This window comes from Pan troglodytes, chromosome 2 (assembly GCF_028858775.2).
Source record: "Pan troglodytes isolate AG18354 chromosome 2, NHGRI_mPanTro3-v2.0_pri, whole genome shotgun sequence".
NCBI classification, from domain to species: Eukaryota; Metazoa; Chordata; class Mammalia; order Primates; family Hominidae; genus Pan; species Pan troglodytes.
Genome location: NC_086015.1, coordinates 123,996,142 through 124,018,378, shown reverse-complemented (window position 1 = coordinate 124,018,378; position 22,237 = coordinate 123,996,142). Strand labels below are relative to the sequence as shown.

The window sequence follows — 22,237 nt, the reverse complement described above, 5'->3', positions numbered from 1 at the left end:
TCTTTCTAACTTGTTGAAATCAGTAATTGCTTAATTTTTTTCAGACTTTTTTTTAGAGCTCTAAGACTCTAAAATTTCTATCTAACCACAGCGTTAACTGCATTCCTAAAATTTTTTCATTATTATTCAGTTCAAACTATTGTCTAGTTTCCATTGCAATTTTTTCTTTGACTCATGGGTTGTGTAGAATATGCTTCTTAATTTCCAAACATTTGACAATGTTTATCTTTTAATGATTGATTTCAGTTATCTTTCATTGTGCTTAGAGAATATACACTGTATGCTTTCATCCTTTGAAATTTGTTGAGATTTGCTCCATGTCCAGTTTTTTTTTTTAATGTTTTATTTATTTATTTATTTATTTATTTAATTTATTTTTTTGAGATGGAGTCCCACTCTGTTGCTCCGGCTGGAGTGCACTGGCACAATCTTGGCTCACTGCAACCTTTGCCTCCCGGGTTCAAGCGATTCTCCTCCCTCAGCCTCCTGAGTAGATGGGATTACAGGCACAACACCACCATGGCCGGCTAATTTTTTTGTACTTTAAATAGAGATGGGGTTTCGCCATGTTGGCTAGGCTGGTCTCGAACTCCTGACCTAAGGTACTCTGGCCTGGGATTACAGGCATGAGCTACTGTGCCTGGCCCGACTTTTTTTGTTTTATACAGATGGGGTTGCACCGTGTTGCCCAAGCCTAGTCTCCAACTCCTAGGCTCAAGCAATCCTGCAACCTTGGCCTCCCAAAGTGCTGGGATTAGAGGCGTAAGCCACCATGCTGGGCCCTAAACTCTTCTTTTGAATAAAAGCACAGATAGCAAACAAAGTTAAATTTGAAATAAACAGTTTTATTTTTAACAGAAATCAAAAGGCTTATATGTTCTCCACCCCTTGTTATAAAATGCACCTTACCTTGGGCAAGCAAATTCTACCTGTCTTGAAAAAGCAATAGGAAATACTGCTAGTCTCTTCTCTATGAGACAGAAAAACGTTTACCCAGAGGTGTTGAGTAGGCCAGACATGGTGGCTCATGCCTGTAATTCCACTGCTTTGGGAGGCCAGGTGGGAGGATCACCCAAGCCCAAGTTAAAGACCAGCCTGGGCAACATGGTGAGACCCCCGCCTCCATAAAAAAATGTTAAAATTTTTTTTAATTTAGTTTTTTTCTTTAATTTTTTTATTATACTTTAAGTTTTAGGGTACATGTGCACAACGTGCAGGTTTGTTACATATGTATACATGTGCCATGTTGGTGTGCTGCACCCATTAACTCGTAATTTAACATTAGGTATATCTCCTAATGCTATCCCTCCCCGCTCCCTCCACCCCACAACAGGCCCCAGTGTGTGATGTTCGCCTTCCTGTGTCCATGTATTCTCATTGTTCAATTCCCACCTATGAGTGAGAACATGCGGTGTTTGGTTTTTTGTCCTTGCGATAGTTTGCTCAGAATGATGGTTTCCAGCTTCATCCATGTCCCTACAAAGGACATGAACTCATCATTTTTTGTGGCTACATAGTATTCCATGGTGTATATGTGCCACATTTTTTAATCCAGTCTATCATTGATGGACATTTGGGTTGGTTCCAAGTCTTTGCTATTGTGAATAGTGCTGCAGTAAACATACATGTGCATGTGTCTTTATAGCAGCATGATTTATAATCCTTTGGGTATATACCCAGTAATGGGATGGCTGGGTCAAATGGTATTTCTAGTTCTAGATCCCTGAGGAATCGCCACACTGACTTCCACAATGGTTGAACTAGTTTACAGTTCCACCAACAGTGTAGAAGTGTTCCTATTTCTCCACATCCTCTCCAGCACCTGTTGTTTTCTGACTTTTTAATTATTGCCATTCTAACTGGAGTGAAATGGTATCTCATTGTGGTTTGGATTTGCATTTCTCTGATGGCCAGTGATGGTGAGCATTTTTTTCATGTGTCTTTTGGCTGCATAAATGTCTTCTTTTGAGAAGTGTCTGTTCATATCCTTCACCCACTTGTTGATGGGGTTGTTTTTTTCTTGTAAATTTGTTGGAGTTCATTGTAGATTCTGGATATTAGCCCTTTGTCAGATGAGTAGATTGCAAACATTTTCTCCCATGTTGTAGGTGGCCTGTTCACTCTGATGGTAGTTTCTTTTGCTGTGCAGAAGCTCTTTAGTTTAATTAGATCCCATTTTGTCAATTTTGGCTTTTGTTGCCATTGCCTTTGGTGTTTTAGACATGAAGTCCTTGCCCATGCCTATGTCCTGAATGGTATTGCCTAGGTTTTCTTCTAGGGTTTTTATGGTTTTAGGTCTAACATTTAAGTCTTCAATCCATCTTGAATTGATTTTTGTATAAGGTGTAAGGAAGGGATCCAGTTTCAGCTTTCTACATATGGCTAGCCAGTTTTCCCAGCACCATTTATTAATTAGGGAATCCTCTCCCCATTTCTTGTTTTTGTCAGATTTGTCAAAGATCAGATGTTGTAGATATGTGGCATTATTTCTGAGGCCTCTGTTCTGTTCCATTGGCCTATATCTCTGTTTTGGTACCAGTACCATGCTGTTTTGGTTACTGTAGCCTTGTAGTATAGTTTGAAGTCAGGTAGCATGATGCCTCCAGCTTTGTCCTTTTGGCTTAGGATTGACTTGGCAATGTGGGCTCTTTTTTGGTTCCATATGAACTTTAAAGTAGTTTTTTCCAATTCTGTGAAGAAAATCATTGGTAGCTTGATGGGGATGGCATTGAATCTATAAATTACCTTGGGCAGTATGGCCATTTTCATGATATTGATTCTGCCTACCCATGAGCATGGAATGTTCTTCCATTTGTTTGTGTCCTCTTTTACTTCGTTGAGCAGTGGTTTGTAATTCTCCTTGAAGAGGTCCTTCACATCCCTTGTAAGTTGGATTCCTAGGTATTTTATTCTCTTTGAAGCAATTGTGAATGGGAGTTCACTCATGATTTGGCTCTCTTTTTGTCTGTTATTGGTGTATAAGAATGCTTGTGATTTTTGCACATTGATTTTGTATCCTGAGACTTTGCTGAAGTTGCTTATCAGCTTAAGGAGATTTTGGGCTGAGATGATGGGGTTTTCTGGATATACTATCATGTCATCTGCAAACAGGGACAATTAAACTTCCTCTTTTCCTAATTGAATACCCTTTATTTCCTCCTCCTGCCTGATTGCCCTGGCCAGAACTTCCAACACTATGTTGAATAGGAGTGGTGAGAGAGGGCATCCCTGTCTTGTGCCAGTTTTCAAAGTGAATGCTTCCAGTTTTTGCCCATTCAGTATGATATTGGCTGTGGGTTTGTCATAGATAGCTCTTATTATTTTGAGATACGTCCCATCAATACCTAATTTATTGAGAGTTTTTAGCATGAAGGGTTGTTGAATTTTGTCAAAGGCCTTTTATGCATCTATTGAGATAATCATGTGGTTTTTGTCATTGGTTCTGTTTATATGCTGGATTACGTTTATTGATTTGTGTATGTTGAACCAGCCTTCCATCCCAGGGATGAAGCCCACTTGATCATGGTGGATAAGCTTTTTGATGTGCTGCTGGATTCAGTTTGCCAGTATTTTATTGAGGATTTTTGCACTGATGTTCATCAGGGATATTGGTCTAAAATTCTCTTTTTTTGTTGTGTCTCTGCCAGGCTTTGGTATCAGGATGATGCTGGCCTCATAAAATGAGTTAGGGAGGATTCCCTCTTTTTCTATTGATTGGAATAGTTTCAGAAGGAATGGTACCAGCTCCTCTTTGTACCTCTGGTGGAATTTGGCTGTGAATCCATCTGGTCCTGGACTTTTTTTGCTTGGTAAGCTATTAATTGTTGCCCCAATTTCCTAGCCTGTTGTTGGTCTATTCAGAGATTCGACTTCTTTCTGGTTTAGTCTTGGGAGGGTGTATGTGTCCAGGAATTTATCCATTTCTTCTAGATTTTCTAGTTTATTTGCGTAGGGGTGTTTTTAGTATTCTCCGATGGTAGTTTGTATTTCTGTGGGATCAGTGGTAATATCCCCTTTACCATTTTTTATTGCATCTATTTGATTCTTCTGTCTTTTCTTCTTTATTAGTGTTGCTAGCAGTCTATCAATTTTGTTGATCTTTTCAAAAAACCAGCTCCTGGATTCATTGATTTTTTGAAGGTTTTTTTGTATCTTTATTTCCTTCAGTTCTGCTCTGATCTTAATTATTTCTTGCCTTCTGCTAGCTTTTGAATGTGTTTGCTTTTGCTTCTCTAGTTCTTTTAATTGTGATGTTTGGGTGTCAATTTTAGATCTTTCCTGCTTTTTCTTGTGGGCATTTAGTGCTATAAATTTCCCTCTACACACTGCTTTGAATGTGTCCCAGAGATTCTGGTATGTTGTGTCTTTGTTCTCGTTGGTTTCAAAGAACATCTTTTATTTCTGCCTTCATTTTGTTATGTACCCAGTAGTCATTCAGGAGCAGGTTGTTCAGTTTCCATGTAGTTGAGCGGTTTTGAGTTTCCATTTCTTTGGCATCTGTGATGCTAGTGTTAGCCAGTTTTGTTGTAAGTGTTAGAAAGAGGACACTTAGAGCTAGGAAGCTGATTAGGAAGATGATTATAATGGCATGATCATGGAAGGCGATTAGCTCTTCTGTTATAGGGGATGTGGCATCTTGAAGGCCTAGTTGGGCTGCATGTGCCATTAAGATATACGGGGCTTAACCTGTAACTTAACTTTGACAAAGTTATGAAATAATTTTTCTAATATCTTGTTGAAAAAGTCATAGAGGTTATGAGGTTGGCTTGAAACCAGTTTTAGGGGGTTGGATTCCTTCCTTTTTCGTCTAGGTTTTATGTAGACTGGTTCTTCAAACGTATGGTAGGGTGGAGGGCAGCCACATAACCACTCTAAGTTAGTGGAAGGTTGTTCAATTATTAGAACTTTCCATTTTGAAGCAAAGGCCTCTCAGGTTATGAAAATGATTAATATTACTGCTGTTAAGGAGATGAATGAGCCTACAGATGATAAAATATTTCATGTGGTATATGCATCGGGGTAGTCGGAATAACATCGGGGTATTCCAGATAGGCTGAGAATGTGCTGTGGGAAGAAGGTTAGATTTACGCCTACGAGTATGTTTCTTAATCCTGAGTTCTAGTTTGATTGCACTGTGGTCTGAGAGACAGTTTGTAATAATTTCTGTTCTTTTACATTTGCTGAGGATTGCTTTGCTTCCAACTGTATGGTCAGTTTTGGAATAGGTGTGGTGTGGTGCTGAAAAGAATGTATATTCTGTTGATTTGGGGTGGAGAGTTCTGTAGATATCTGTTAGGTCCGCTTGGTGCAGAGCTGAGTTCAATTCCTGGATATCCTTGTTAACTTTCTGTCTCGTTGATCTGTCTAATGTTGACAGTGGTGTGTTAAAGTCTCCCATTATTATTGTGTGGGAGTCTAAGTGTCTTTGTAGGTCTCTAAGGACTTGCTTTATGAATCTGGGTGCTCCTGTATTGGGTGCATATATGTTTAGGATAGTTAGCTGTTCTTGTTGAATTGATCCCTTTACCATTATGTAATGGCCTTCTTTGTCTCTTTTGATCTTTGTTGGTTTAAAGTCTGTTTTATCAGAGACTAGGATTGCAACCCCTGCCTTTTTTTGTTTTCCATTTGCTCGGTAGATCTTCCTCCATCCCTTTATTTTGAGCCTATGTGTGTCTCTGCACATGAGATGGGTTTCCTGAATACAGCACACTGATGGGTCTTGACAATTTGCCAGTCTGTGTCTTTTAATTCGAGCATTTAGCCCACTTACATTTAAGGTTAATATTGTTATGTGTGAATTTGATCCTGTCATTATAATGTTAGCTGGTGATTTTGCTCGTTAGTTGATGCAGTTTCTTCCTAGCCTCAATGGTCTTTACGCTTTGGCATGTTTTTGCAGTGGCTGGTACCGGTTGTTCCTTTCCATATTTAGTGCTTCCTTCAGGAGCTCTTTTAGGGCAGGCCTGGTGGTGACAGAATCTCTCAGCATTTGCTTATCTGTAAAGTATTTTATTTCTCCTTCATTTATGAAGCTTAGTTTGGCTGGATATGAAATTCTGGGTTGAAAATTCTTTTCTTTAAGAATGTTGAATATTGGCCCCCACTCTCTTCTGGCTTGTAGAGTTTCTGCCAAGAGATCAGCTGTTAGTCTGATGTGCTTCCCTTTGTGGGTAACCTTACTTTTCTCTCTGGCTGCCCTTAACATTTTTTCCTTCATTTCAACTTTGGTGAATCTGACAATTATGTGTCTTGGAGTTGCTCTTCTCGAGGAGTATCTTTGTGGCGTTCTCTGTATTTCCTGAATTTGAATGTTGGCCTGCCTTGCTAGATTGGGGAAGTTCTCCTGGATAATATCCTGCAGAGTGTTTTCCAACTTGGTTCCATTCTCCCTGTCACTTTCAGGTACACCAGTCAGACGTAGATTTGGTCTTTTCACGTAGTCCCATATTTCTTGGAGGCTTTGTTCCTTTCTTTTTATTCTTTTTTCTCTAAAATTCTCTTTTCACTTCATTTCATTCATTTGATCTTCCATCACTGATACCCTTTCTTCCAATTGATTGAATCGACTACTGAGGCTTGTGCATTTGTCACGTAGTTCTCATGCCGTGGTTTTCAGCTCCATCAGGTCCTTTAAGGACTTGTCTGTGTTGGTTATTCTAGTTAGTCATTCATCTAATCTTTTCCCAAGGTTTTTAACTTCTTTGCCTTGGGTTCGAACTTCCTCCTTTAGCTCTGAGTAGTTTGATCGTCTGAAGCCTTCTTCTCTCAAATCATCAAAGTCATTCTCCATCCAGCTTTGTTCCATTGTCGGTGATGAGCTGCGTTCCTTTGGAGGAGGAGAGGCACTCTGATTTTCAGAATTTTCAGCTTTTCTGCTCTGTTTTTTCCCCATCTTTGTGGTTTTATCTACTTTTGGTCTTTGATGATGGTGACATACAGATGGGATTTTGGTGGGGATGTCCTTTCTGTTTGTTAGTTTTCCTCCTAACAGTCAGGACCCTCAGCTGCAGATCTGTTGGAGTTTGCTGGAGGTCCGCTCCAGACGCTGTTTGCCTGGGTATCACCAGCGGAGGCTATAGAATGGCGGATATTGGTGAACAGCAAATGTTGCTGCCTGATCGTTCCTCTGGAAGTTTTGTCTCAGAGGAGTACCTGGCCGTGTGAGGTGTCAGTCTGCCCCTACTGGGGGGTGTCTCTCAGGCTACTCGGGGGTCAGGGACCCACTTGAGGAGGCAGTCTGTCCATTCTCAGATCTCAAGCTGTATGCTGGGAGAACCACTACTTTCTTCAAAGCTGTCAGACAGGGACATTTAAGTCTGCAGAGGTTTCTGGCTGTGCCCTGCCCCCAGAGGTGGAGTCTACAGAGGCAGGCAGGCCTCCTTGAGCTGCGGTGGGCTCCACCCAGTTGGAGCTTCCTGGCTGCTTTGTTTACCTACTCAAGCCTTGGCAATGGTGGGCGCCCCTCCCCCAGCCTGGCTGCTGCCTTGCAGTGTGCTCTCAGACTGCTGTGCTAGCAATGAGCGAGGCTTCGTGGGCGTAGGACCCTTCGAGCCAGGAGCAAGATACAATCTTCTGGTGTGCGTTTTGCTAAGACCGTTGGAAAAGCGCAGTATTAGGGTGAGAGTGACCCAATTTTCCAGGTGCCATCTGTCACCGCCTCCCTTGGCTAGGAAGGGGAATTCCCTGACCCCTTGCGCTTCCCAGGTGAGGCGATGCCTCGCCCTGCTTCGACTCACACTCGGTGCGCTGCACCCACTGTCCTGCACCCACTGTCTGGCACTCCCCAGTGAGATGAACCCAGTACCTCAGTTGGAAATGCAGGAATCATTTGTCTTCTGTGTCGCTCACGCTGGGAGCTGTAGACTGGAGCTGTTCCTATTCGGCCATCCTGGCTCCACCCTCCCCACGTCCAGTTTTATGGTCAATTTTGATAAAAATTTCATATGTACTTGAAAACAAAGTATATTTTGTAATTGTTGGGTGCAGTGTTCTCAATATGTGTTAATCATTTGTTAAATCTTCTCCATCTCTGTTGGGTGGGTTTTTTTGATCTGTTTTTTTCATCAATTGCTAAGGAATAAGTATTATAATCTCCAACTATAAGTGTGAATTTTTCTATTCCTCATTTTAATCCTGTCCATTTTTCATTTATATACTTTGAGATTATATTACTAGGTGAGTACTAATTTATGATTGTTTGAACTTCCTAAAGGATTTAACATTTTGTTATCTTAATATGTCCCTCCCTATATCTGGTAATACATTGTACCTCGAAGACTATTTTGTCTGATATTAAAATAGTTAAAGCCAACTTATTTTTAGTTAGTGTTTGTGTGGTTTACCTTATTTACATATTTCAACTTTCATCATTCTGTGTCCTAATATCTATGGGATGTCTCTTATAAGTAAGATATAGCTAAATTTTGTTTTGATGACCAGTCTGACAGTCTTAGTATTTTTATTTGATTCTTGGGCCTTGCCCCCAGATATTCTGACTCAGAGTTATGATTGGTGCCCAAGCATCTGCATTTTAAGAAGCATCTTGATGATTCTCTTATAGGTGAATAATGCCTTGAGAAATACTGGGTAAGGAGTGCAATCAGATTGCCAAGTGGATATCAAAGTGTTTCATGACAGGACTTATAGAGCAGAGGGATAAGACTAAGAATGAGATGCTAATAGGAAGCTAGTACATATTAACGATAAGACAAGGAGGGAGGGGAGTATAGCCGATGGTCCAGAGCATCTAAAGAAGGCAGATTTTTAATATAAGGGTAGAGGAGTAATGCACTAGAAGTAGCTTTGGAGTGTTAGCAAGGCATTTCCTATTTTCTGAACTCCAAGGTAATTAGAATATTGAAAAGTGAACAGCATCTATCTGAGAGGACATAAGGAGAAGTTGTGTTTTCAAGGTAGAGGCAGAGATTTGTTAATAGAATGAGATTGAGGATAGGGTATAAGGGAATTTTGTAACCATGGAGTAAGATTCCAGGAGAAAAGTGGAAATATTTGGAGAAGGAAACAATTAGGAGTTTAATGATGGGTAGAGAAAGCAAAAGCAGTCTGGGAATAACAATATGAGAGACCAATTAAGGACCCAATATGTATAGTAACAGAGGATAACTGGGATATAAATGTCTTGAGTGTAGCTGGTGGCAAAGTTTCCAAAAGAAACTTTATCTCAGCAGTCCCCTGTATGTGAGAGTGGAGACTTGATTTTGTCTGCAAGGAATGCTTTTGTGCAAAGTCCCAGAGAGCAGGCCAACATGAGATTACTAGTTAGTTCTCAAGACACTGACCAAGTTTTAGAAGTAATAGCAGTAATTCCGTTTAGAAACTTCTGCTTTGGGGCCGGGTGCGGTGGGTCACGCCTGTAATCCCAGCACGTTGGGAGGCCAAGGTCGGTGGATCACGTGAGGTCAGGAGTTCGAGACCAGCCTGGTCAACATTGTGAAACCCCGTCTCTACTAAAAATACAAAAATTAGCTGGGCGTGGTGGCACACACCTGTAATCCTAGCTACTCGGGAGGCTGAGGTAGGAGAATGGCTTGAACCCGGGATGCGGAGGTTGCAGTGAGCTGAGATCAGGCCACTGCACTCCAGCCTGGGCAACAGAGCGAGACTCTGTCTCAAAAACAAAACAAAACAAAAAGACAAATGTCATATAATTACGTTACTGGGTTTACTGGAATGAGTGTGGCACTAATTGATTCCTTTAAAGACAGTCTTACCTGAATTGTGTTATTGTGGAAGAATGGGACATGGGCTGAAAATGACTTGCTTTACTGTTCATTGTATCTTAAGCCAGTTGACTTCTGTCTTGTTTTTTTTTTTTTTTTTTTTTTTTTTTTTTTTTTTTTTGAGATGGAGTTTTGTTCTTGTTGCCCAGGCCGGAGTGCAGTGGCACAATTTTGGCTCACTACAACCTCCACCTCCCAGGTTCAAGCGATTCTGCTGCCTCAGCCTCCCGAGTAGCTGGGATTACAGGCACCCACCACCACGCCCGGCTAAATTTTTTTGTATTTTGAGTAGAGACTGGGTTTCACAATGTTGGCCAGGCTGGTCTCAAACTCCTGACCTCAAGTGATCCACCCACCTAGGCCTCCCAACGTGCTGGGATTACAGGAGTGAGCCACCATGCCTGGCCATGTCTTCCATTTTTGAGAAGAATGCACTGCGTGAGTGATAACATAAGTAAAAGGCATTTTTAAATGATAACCTTAAGTTGTCATGGACATGTAAATCACTTTGACTGTTGTTATAATAAAGTGAACAGTTCTTTTCTATAGAAAGAATAACTAAAGCTTATAAAGGCTTTACCTAAATAACTTGGGAGAACACTGTTACCTGTAGCAGCTTTTATACTGCAGTTATAGTTTTTGTTTTAGTGAAACCTGTGAGAAGGGATCTCCAGAATTAGTGTAGATTGATGAATACACACTTTTCAAAACTCTTAGAAACAGTTGCCTCTTTTTTTTTCTTTTTTTTTTTTAATTTTATTATTATTATACTTTAAGTTTTAGGGTACATGTGCACAACGTGCAGGTTTGTTACATATGTATACATGTGCCATGTTGGTGTGCTGCACCCAACAGTTGCCTCTTTTACTTCAAATCTATTAAGAGCCAACCAAAAATAGAGATGATAGCAGTGATGATGTAATTGTTTAATCTTAAGTACCAGGTGAAGCTAATGAGTTTAATGTATGTACTCAGTAATTATTAACATTTTAGATTTACTGTTTAGTACAGAGGTGTTCATAACTGAACTGAAAAGAAAAGGAAGAAAAGTTTAATTTTGTGGTATTCTTCATTCCTGTCTTTAACTTCGCTGTCCCAAGTCTAATGGGAGTAAATATAAATACATGGCTACTCTTAATTATGAAAACAAGACTTAATGAATTTAGAATTTAGTCTTTTCACAAACTATAAATAAGGAAATTGATTTGTCATTTCTAGTTCACTTTAATGGTAATTTAACCCTCTAATTTACACATTGCATACAATTGATATTTATTGAATTCCTCTTTGGACAGCATAACAATGTACAGACACTGGGGAGAAATTAGAGGAATAGTCTCTATCTTCACTAAGCATATGAGGTGGGACACTTTTTATTGCTTACTTTGGCTAGGCATCCATTTACATACTAATTCATTTAATTCTCACAACAACCCTATGAGGCAGGTACTATTAGTGCCCCTATTCATTTAGCGTGGAAGCAATTGAAGCACAGAGGCACTACACGACTTGTCCTGGATCATATAGTTAGTAAGTTATGGAACTGGGATTCAAACCCAGGCAGTCTGCTTCAAGAACCTGTGTTCCTGATCACTACTCTGTACTGCCTCTTGTTCCAGAACAGTATTAAGAAAAAAAAAATTCTGATACTGTTCAATATAGTAGCCAGTAGCCTCATGTGGCAATTTAAATTTAAATTTAAATTGACTAAAATTAAAAATCTAGCTCCTCAGTTAAACAAGCCACATTTCAATTGCTAAGTAGTCACATGTTGCTAATGGTTACTGTATTGGACATTTCGTTCTTTCTTTTTTTATTTATTATTATTATTATTATTTTGAAAAAGAGTCTCATTCTGTTGCCCAAGCTGGAGTGCAGTGGCACCATATCGGCTCACTGCAACCTCTGCCTCCCAGGATCAAGAATTCTTGTGCCTCAGCCTCCTGAGTAGCTGAGATTACAGGCGCGTGCCACCATGCCTGGCTAATTGTTGTATTTTTAGTAGAGACAGGGTTTCGCCATGTTGGCCAGGCTGGTCTCAAACTCCTGGCCTCAAGTGATCTGCCTGCCTCAGACTCCAAATGTGCTGGGATTATAGGCATGAGCCACCACACCTGGCCTGTATTGGACATTTCTATGGCTGTAGAAAATTCCATGGGACAGCACTGATATAGAAAATAAGTGTTATAGTAGTTCAAGAAAGTAAGTGTAAAATTATCCTAGGCACTAATGATTGAATGGGTGGCTTAAGTAAGTGGCTAGATGGACTGTCCCCAAGAAGAGGGCCATATTATAGGTGAAAAAGAGGGAAACAATAGTAAGTTCAGTTCTGCACATGGTGAAAGGAGGTATCTGTGAGCTAGCCACCTGGAGCTGTCCTGGAAATGAAATGCTGAAGTTCAAAACACAATTCTGAGTTGGAATCATATTTATAGAAATAATCCAGAACCGCTAGAACTGATGTAATTTCTAAAAGAGAAAATTTAGAAAAAGGTTGGGGTGTATTTAGAGAGTTGATGGGAAAAGAGGGGTCAGAGAAAGACTGATTAAAGAAATAAGAGGATAGCCAAAATGAACGACAAGAGCAAAGAGAGATGAGAATTTCATGAAAGAGGGATTGATTTTTAGTATGAAACAGTAGCAATATGAGGACTGAGACAGGAAAAAAAATACTGGATATGTTGATGATAAAGTCTCTGCTGACCTTTGAAAGTGCAATGGAATATTTGTGGCAGAAACCAAATTATATGACTGGCAGAGAGGAAATAGAGACAGAGGTTTAACTCAATTTTTCACGAAGTTTAGATGTTAAATAAAAGAGTGAATGGGTACAGAATGGCAGGGAAAGTGAAGGGCTTTTTTTTAATTAGAAAAAAATAAGCTTGACTGAAGGCAAAAGAGCAGTAACTGGAAGGGAAGAGACAGCAGTAACCTTTATTCATTTGTTCATTTGTTCCTTCAATACATATGTTACATACCTCCTTGGTATCAGACACTGTGCAAGGAACTGGAAGTATAGCAGTGAATGAGATAAATTAATTTCTGCTCCTGTGGTATATTCTCCTAGTATCTCTTTTTCACCCTTCTCTCTTTGTTACCAACTCCCTCCTAAGACCTCCTACCTCCCTTCCTCTCTTTAATAATGATTCTGCAGGTACAAATACTAAACCAAACTTATTAGCATCTACAATATCCACTGTTCTTTCTTGATGTATATCATTTTTTTTCTAAATATGTTTCTGCATTTTAAAAGTTACAAACAATGGGCCAGGCGCGATGGCTCACGCCTGTAATCCCAGCACTTTGGGAGGCCAAGGCAGGCGGATCACAAGGTCAGGAGTTTGAGACCAGCCTGGCCAATATGGTGAAACCCCATTTCTACTAAAAAATACAAAAATTAGCCAGACGTGGTGACATGTGCCTGTAATCCCAGCCACTTGGGAGGCTGAGGCAGGAGAATCGCTGAACCCAGGGAGGTGGAGGTTGCAGTGAGCTGAAATCATGCCACTGCACTCCAGCCTGGGTGACAGAGTGAGACTCCATCTCAAAAAAAAAAAAAAAAAAAAGTTACAGACAATGAATGAACTCTTCCAATGAAACAAAACCTTATGTACATGGGTCTTGATTTTGTTTTCAAGAAAAAGTCAAAAGCTGAATAAATGAGAAGGTCCAAAGTGGCAGCATCATTGAGGAGTATTGTTCCTTTTTCCATTTGATGATCAGCTGTACTGTTGCTTCCTTTATTGTTAAGAAAATCCTTTATTGTATAGCTGTAAGGTCTGTAATGACTTTAAGTATCAGATCCTTGATGACCTGCTTTAAATATAAAACACACTTCTTATAGTTTGGCATTACCTCCCATCATGTTGGGTTCTCAGTATAGCGCCAAAGTACTACTTACTGTATCAAGAGCAATACTTGTTATAATGTCAGGCTTTCCCTTGGAAATTACTCACACATGTGAAAGATTTAACATCATAACTACAAGCTGTAAGCTACTGATTTAAAATTGTTGGGATTCATTCCATGTGAATTGGGTTAAACTTAGCCAGTATTAAGTTGGAAAGGAAAGAGGACACCTTATCTTCTGATTTTAAAAGGAAACAGGAAAGGATTTGACTAGCAAAGGTAATTTGTGGTAGAGAAGAGTTTAGATGAATGAGTCAGTCTGGCTTGGGAGTATGCATAGCCTGAAAGGTGCTGGCTAACAGGTTTGGTACAATGCAAGGCTAAGAGGGTATGCTGCCTAGAAATTTACATTGGATGATGGCTATTCTCAGAGGAGTTATAGTCCTTTAGAGGAGGCAACATTAGGTACTTGAAATAATTTAGAGAAAAAAAATGGTGTACTGCAGTGGTTGCCAAACTTAATCATGTATCAGAATCACCTAGGGAACTTTAAAAAAAAAAATACAGACTCTTGAGCCCCATCCCAGAAGCTTCAAGGACAGTCCAGGAATCTGTATTTTTTAACAAACTTCCTATTGGCTTTGATTTAGTTTGCTCTTGGAACTGTACTGGAGAAACACTGGAATTCGGTAAATAATAAACTGAACATAATAAAAACCTGGAGGATGAGTTATCCTAAATTTATTCATGTATTTAATAAACATGTCTAAGCATCTAATATATGCTAGATATTATGCTATTTCCTAGGGCTAAAGGATGAATAATACATGGTCCGTGCCCCTACACTCAGAGTCTAGAAGAAGAGATATCAGTAGATAAATAAGACAGTGTGCTTAGTGAAATGATAGAGGTGTGTAGGATGCTATGGAAGCAAATAGGAGGAGTACCAAACCTGCTCTGGTTGATTTGGGCCCAGAAGGAAGGTAGGATCAGAAAGACTTAACTGAAGTGGCTGAGCTTTTTCATAACAGATAACTTACTCTTTATAAGACCTCATACTGCTTTTTCTCATTGTTTTGCTTAGAAATCTTGCTAAAACATGTTTTTTCTGCTTGGTTTAACTTTTTTATTGCTAACTTGACATGATCACATATTATAAGTTATTTTTGCCATATAACAAAATAGTGATGCCTTCTATTGTAGTATGCAGAATTAATTTCCATTATCCCAAATGGTCCTCAACTGCTGTGACTGTGCTATTCTCATTTTTCTGTCATACTGTCTTTGATGTCAGTCTGATAATTATCTTCTTAATGTCAATGTGGCTGTTTATAGAGTAGCATATTTATTTAAATTTTTCCTTGGCCAAAAGGATTTGGACAAAAAAATTGTGAATAAGTAAAAGTGTAAAGCATTAAGTTGAATGTAGTATGTGAGTTTTAGTGCATTTTATGACATCTATTTTAACTAGTGAGCTATCTTGTTTTTTTAATTATTATGTCAAAGCCAGTAGATACTTTAGAAATCACATAATACAATTCTTTCATTTTATAGGCAAAGAAACTGAGGCTCCAAGATACCAGGGACGATCAATGGCAATCAAGGAGTAGAATCTAGGCCTCCTGATACTGTAATAGTCCCATTCTATAAAAGCAGCAGTTCTTAACGAGGGGATTACAGCAGAATCGTTTGGAGAATTGTTCAAAATACACATGCCTAATATTTAATTCCAAAGGTCCTGATTCAGTAAGATTGGCATGTATATTTCTTAAAAAAAATTAATTCTTGGAAAATGCTGATGTGTACTCATGAACCAGCATACTTTAATCTGCTTGCCATATATCATAATTTGTTTCTGAATAGTTATACAGTACAGGCAATAAATGCCTATAGAGCCTAGACATGAGAAAAAGAGAGTCTTTGGAGATAACTGTGAGTGAGAAAGTCATTGGAGGGTTTTGAGCAAAAGAGCGTATGCTATAACTTGCATTTTTAAAGGATCACTCTAGCTACTGTGTGGAAAACAAACAGGGAGGTTGGGGGATGCCTCTAGTAGGGAGATCAGTCAGAGGCCATTATATCAATTCAGGCAAGGAGATAGAGACTTTGACCTGGGTGGTAATAGTGGAGATAGGGAGAAATGAACAGATTTTTGACATATTTTTTTAAAGTCAAAGCAGCAGAACTTCTTGGCAAATGCAATAATGCAATATGAAAGGAGTCAAGGATCAGTCTTAAGTTTTTGGCCCAAGTAACTGGAAGAATAAAATTGCCTTTTAGATGAAATTGCCACAAGAATGAGTATTGATAGAAAGGAAAAGAGACTGAAGAACTAAACCTTGAGATACATTAGCAATTAGAAATCAGAGAGATAAGAAGAACCCAAATGGAAGCTGAAAAGCACTAGCCAATGAGATAGGAAGAAAACTAGAAGAGTGTGATATCCCAGAAGCCAGGTGAAAAATGTTGCAAGACACAAGGTGGATCAAACGGTGGAGTAAAATGAAAACTGTTAATTGACCATTGGAGTTAACAATGTGGAGGTCATTGGTGACCTTGACAAGGAATAATTCATTGGGGTCATTAGGGCATAAGTTCGATAGAAATGAGTTCAAAAGAGAATGTGAAGAAAAGGATTACCGCTAAGAATAGACAACTCTTTGGAGGACTTTTGCTGTGAAAAGGAAAAGGAAAGTGGCATGGTAGCTGGAAGAGGACTTGAGGTCAAGAGAAGGATTTTTTTTAGATGAGGAAAATTATGCCATGTTTGTATGCTGAGAATTGAATTGTGTGGTGAGGATTATCCAGCTGAGAAGGAAAATTTGATGGTATAAGGGAGAGACGGGAGAACTGGTAGAATTACATCTTTAAGCAAGAAAGTGGGGATGGGATCTCATGCACAGAAGGAGGATTTAGCCTTAGGGACATAGGCAGCCTAAGAAAACAGCAAGAAGGAAAGCAGATTATGTGGGCACAGATGGAGAGAGGCAGATAAATACAGGAAAAACAGGTTGTAGAAGTTCCTTTCTAATTGCTTCTGCACTAGGAAGCAAAGTTAGTTGTAACTGAGGATGGGGAAGAGATATTAGAAGTTTATAAAGAGGAAAAAGTATGAAATAGTTATCTGGAAGAGGAAAATGGTAAATTAACTGTGGAATTGATTGAAGGACAGCTCCAAAGGTACACTTAAATTTAGAAAGAATCCATTCATCTTGAATGCGTATTTTTCCGAGCTCCACATTCGGTTGCTGGGTTGTAGACATGAAAGAGGGTAAAAGGTGGATATAACCAAGAGTGGAATTTTGTCAGATGAATACAATGTGAGAGAGGGGCAAAGGAGTGACTGTATGATGGATCATGAAATTTATGCTTAGTTAGGAGGGAGGTGAGGCTTCGGAAGTGGAACAGAGAGCTGTGAAAGATATTAAGATTAACTATAAGGTCCTCTGGAGTAAAAATTATTAAAGTATTAAAGAGAGTAAGCTTAAAAGATAAGAGGTAGCGATCAGAAAGTCAGAGTAAGATGCTGAAATGCTTTAAACCGGAATAAGGGTACTTACTAGTTTGTTTAGTGGCTATATTAATTATTTTAATTGGTTGATTTGTTAGGTTCATGATTACAAAGAAGGAACCCCAGAAGAGAAGACATACTACATAGAATTATGGGATGTTGGAGGCTCTGTGGGCAGTGCCAGCAGCGTGAAAAGCACAAGAGCAGTATTCTACAACTCTGTAAATGGTGAAGCATTTTTAAATTTCTATCATATATTAATGGTCTAAGAGTATAGATCATCTGATATGTAATGCCATAGCATGCCAGACTCATCTTAATTTAAGAAAGATATAATGTACTCACAACCCTTGATTTAAATCTGCATAGTGCGTTCCAGTTTGCGTTTCTACATTGTAACCATCTAATTCAAAACATTAAACGTGCTTTGTCCTAAGTGTTTCTATTTATATTATTGTCATAAACTAAATATTGATAAATAAAATCATATTTTTGGTACTTGACATAAAACATGGAACTTAAAATGTTGTCCTCTGGGGTTGCTCTGTCTCCAGTGAGTTGAGTAAGTACAGTAGGACCATAGGAGTCCCATAGTCTTAAGCCAGATAACACAGAGATAGAGGGATTTCTTTCATCTGCCCCTTAGAAAGAGCCCTAAGGCTCTTTCTCAGCTAGTTATAAAGAGCTGCTTAAGGGGGTCTTTATGGGTGCAGAAATTTTATCCAGTTATAGATATTCAAATACCTGGAGCAGACTTCCAGATGGAGCTGTGTAATATACGACATAATTTCCTTTCATAGAGTACCTACTCTGTGTCAAGAGACTAAACTGCTTATACCTGTGATTTGCCAATAGAGTTTCTTTCTTAGTCTTTTTAAAAATTCCTTTTTAAAACTTGTTTTTACTGTGAAACATAATTTCAACTTCTGTTTGATTAATACACCAAAGGATTTGGCATTTCCCTCCTGGTAAATGCATAGCCATTAATAGACTTCATTTATGCTGTGCTTAGATCTCACTCAATATTAGGTAAGCATTGCATTTATTCAGTATGTTCATTCCTTATATTCCTCTTCTGATGTCTTCCCAGATCATGAGGTGTTGTAGATTCTACAAAAAGATGTAGAGAAGGTTCTTTTCATTGGATACATATTATAGAATACAGAATGAGATGTGTCAGTTCAGACCCATATCCTATTTAGCTCAGAATTCTATCTGAAAATGTCACAGTCTTAATAAAGAAACAAAGCATTCATAAATGAGACAAAAATACAGTTATAAGATGACCTTAATATATGCCATCATCATGCAAAAAAGTATATACAATGGTATATATGAATAGAATGCATATAAATAAGAAAAACAACAATAAGACTAAGTATAGTGTGAGGTGACCTCTTAGAGAAGGAAGTGAAACCTAGTTTAGACTTATACTAGAGTGATCAACTTGTATCAGTAAAATTACTTGTCAAAGTAAGATATCTATCCGATCTGGCACAGAGAAGTCTGAATATATAACACCTTTGATATTTAGGTATTTTTGAGACAGAGGTACAATAAAAATTATGAATAAATAATAGAGATAAATACCACTCAAATCCTAGAAGCTATGAAATTCTGAGTTGTAAACTTGTAAGTGCTGAAGAAGAAATCCATCTAATCCATATTTGTTTATCTTTTCTGTACCTACTATTCATTAGTGATTTGTCTCCTTTAACATTATTGAAAGAATTGCATATATCCTATGTTGATTTTGCAGATAAGACTGAAATATATTTCCTTTCTTAAAAGTAAAAAAAAAAAAAACTGCATTTATTGAAAAACCTATTTCTGTGTTCTTTCACCTTAGCTCTGGAACATTCTTCCTGGTAGAAGCACTCAAAGTTCTTTATTCCATCTACTATCCTTAGTTTCCTAAGAAACTGAAGATAAGGATCACTCTATCCAAATGCACAGTCCATGTTCTTAGCAATAACTTTCTTCCCTTAATACCCTACATTCTTCCCTCTCTGATAGCCTAGGCTAGTAATCCTTCAGAAGGAAATAATGAAGTGTCTTTACTTCTCTCCCTTAAGATTAAGATATATTATCGTATCACCCTGACTCCTTTCATCTCGGCCCCACCTTGATTCTTCTAGCACATGTTCTACAAAGCAAGAACTCTCAGCCCAAATGAAAGAGAAAGAATAGGGGAAAAGGGTACTCAAATGGCCTTAAAAGCTCAAAAGTCTTACCTAAAGATCCTCAATAAAGTCTTCCCTGTCCATCTAATAGCCAACTTAGGCCTTTGTAATTCTTTTACTCCCCCGTCCAAGATTCTCACCCATAGTTTTGCCATATTTATAGCCTGGGGAAAAGGAAAGGGAGAAAATATATGCCAGTTTTTTGCCCTAAAATGGAGATTTTATTCTGCTTACCACCAGTCTTTACTGTCAGATTACCTGAGTGCAAATTCTGACTTACCATGTGCCCAAGGACAAGTTACTCTACTTCTCTGAACTTTAGTTTTCTCTTGTGTATAAAGATAATAATAATTCTTACTTCATAGGACTGTTCTGAAAATTAAATTAGATAGCACATGTAAAGCACAATGTTTAGTACATTAGTACTGAATAAATATTAGCTGTAGTCTTTAATGGTAGTTCTTTATTCCTTTTTTTAAATCTATGCCACTGATGCTGATTAAAACCCCTCACTGAGGAAGGAAGAGTGGGTACAATTGGATATTAGGGCAAGTGTCAGATCTCTATTAGTTTCAGACACCAGAAGAGATGCAGGTTTATCTAAGCTGGCTGGAACAAGTCAGCTATAGCTTGTACAAGCCCTTTAGTTACACAGATGGCTATAAAAACTGTAGAAGCCAGCTAATTCTACCTCTTCTGCTTTTCTTTTTCAAATTGACACATACCACCTCTTGAAGATGGAGGAATCATTGGTTTCATGTCCTATTCACAATCTGGGTAATATAGAAAAGGGTTGGGAGTTTGAAACCTGTAGTGTTTTGACCATAAGATGATATCCTAAATTCTAGTGGGCATCAAAGTTTTTCCTCTTTTGTCTGTATCTTGCTGTAATAATTAATTCCCTGATTTACCTTTCTATCTAGGATTTTAATTGATTCTCTTCAGTTGTATTTTATTGTATTTCTGGGCCTTGTTACATTTTGTTATTTTTCTCAATCTATCAAAATCCGTGCATGTACTTTCTACTATCCATACTTCTTTACTATTTAATGTCTCACCCACTCTCTTATAGTGGCATATTTCTTTTGCTCTAATAACTAAATCTCTTACAGGTAGGAAGCTTACATAACTAATCATTATTCAAAGAACTAGAAAATTAGACATTTGAGTAGATTAGTCTCAGATGATCTACAGGACACTATTTTGTCAGCTAAAGAATAGCAATTGTATCAAATCAGTACTATTTTAGTAGATTTTCATTACTTAATATTACTTTTAGTGAGTATAAGTAATATATGTATGTACTGGTATCTATGGCAATACTATGTACAGTGAAGAAACAACATAACTTTTTGAATGAATAATTTCATATGTACTTGAAGTAGTTTTGATTCTCTTGATTAATAAAGTGGTTCTACAAGTAGGAACAGGCATGGAGTAGGCACTCAGGAAGTGTTGAATGAAGTAAAGATCTGCTAAAAGTTTAATGGGATTTCGTCAGCCATTGTAAAATAAAGAGTTATAAAACTGACAGAGAAAGGTTTATGGCTATTTATAAATATTTGTAGAGAAAATTTTAAAATAATTGTCTCTGAGTTGTTAGTCATACTAGAATGCTAGATTCATTAAGCAACCTAATGCTTCTGTTTACTAAGCTTCATTTGGCCAATTGTGAAATGAAGAGGAATTGTTAAGGGATTAACATTGTTTTCTCTGATTATTTTAGGTATTATTTTCGTACACGACTTAACAAATAAGAAGTCCTCCCAAAACTTGCGTCGTTGGTCATTGGAAGCTCTCAACAGGGATTTGGTGCCAACTGGAGTCTTGGTGACAAATGGGTGAGCCAATTTCACAATTGGTTTGAAAGATTGTAGCAATCACAGGAATGTACTTCCCTGAATAACACTTTGTAAAATGTTTGATTTGCAGTGTATAGATTATCTTTTCCTTTTAACAGTATCTTTCACAAAGCAATAGTTTTCATTTTGATGAAGTCTGATTACTCTTCTTTTCTTCTATGGATGGTGCTTTTGATATCATGTCTCAGAACTCTTTGCCTAATCCTAGATGATGCAGGTTTTCTCTTATGTTTTCCTCTACAGATTTTATGGTTTTACATTTTTATAGTAAAACATTTATATAAAACATTTTAAGTTTTATAGGTTTGCATTTAGATTTATGATCTAAGTTAGTTTTGTACGCGATGGGAGGTTTTGGTTGAGGTTAACATTTGCATATGAATGTCTAATTATTCCAGCACCATTTATTGAAAAGATATCCTTTCTCCATTGAATTGCTTTTGCTCCTTTGCCAAAAATCAGTTGACCATATTAGTATGAGTCAATTTCTGGACTCTAGTTCTGTTCCATTGATCTATGTGTCTGTCCCTTCACCAGTACTATGCTGTCTTAATTATAGTCTTAAAATTGAGCAGTATGATTCCTTCTACTTTATTCTTTTTCATAATTGTTTAGCTATTATAGTTTATTTGTTTTTCCACATGAATTTTTAGAATCAGCTTGTCTATATTGACAAAAATTTTGGTTGGATTTTTATTAGAATTGCATTGAACCTATTGATCACATTGGAGAGAATTAACATCTTTATTCTGTTGCATCTTCCAGTTCATGAACACAATATATCTCTAAATTTATTTAGATCTTCTTTTATTTCTCTTAGCAGCATTTTGTAGTTTTCAGCATACAAATCCTGTGCATGTTTTATTAGATTTATACCAAAATATTTAATATTTTTTAAGCTATTGTAAATTGTTTTTTTTGTTTTGTTTTGTTTTGAGACTGAGCCTTGCTCTGTTGCCAGGCTGGAGTGCAGTAGCATGATCTCAGTTCACTGCAACCTCGGTCTCCCAGGTTCAAGCAATTATTGTGCCTCAGCCTCCTAAGTAGCTGGGATACCTGGCTGATTTTTGTATTTTTGGCAGAGACAGG

General features: G+C 38.0%; 1 protein-coding gene across 1 annotated transcript in view; it reads left to right on the top strand.

Moving 5' to 3' along the window:
• Positions 1-22,237, top strand: part of RABL3 (RAB, member of RAS oncogene family like 3) — a 56,044-nt gene that overhangs the window by 15,605 nt on the left and 18,202 nt on the right. The window contains exons 3-4 of the mRNA XM_516675.7: positions 17,202-17,331; positions 21,013-21,127. Of these exons, the coding sequence (XP_516675.2) occupies positions 17,202-17,331; positions 21,013-21,127 (245 nt within the window). The remainder of the gene's footprint in view (positions 1-17,201; positions 17,332-21,012; positions 21,128-22,237) is intronic.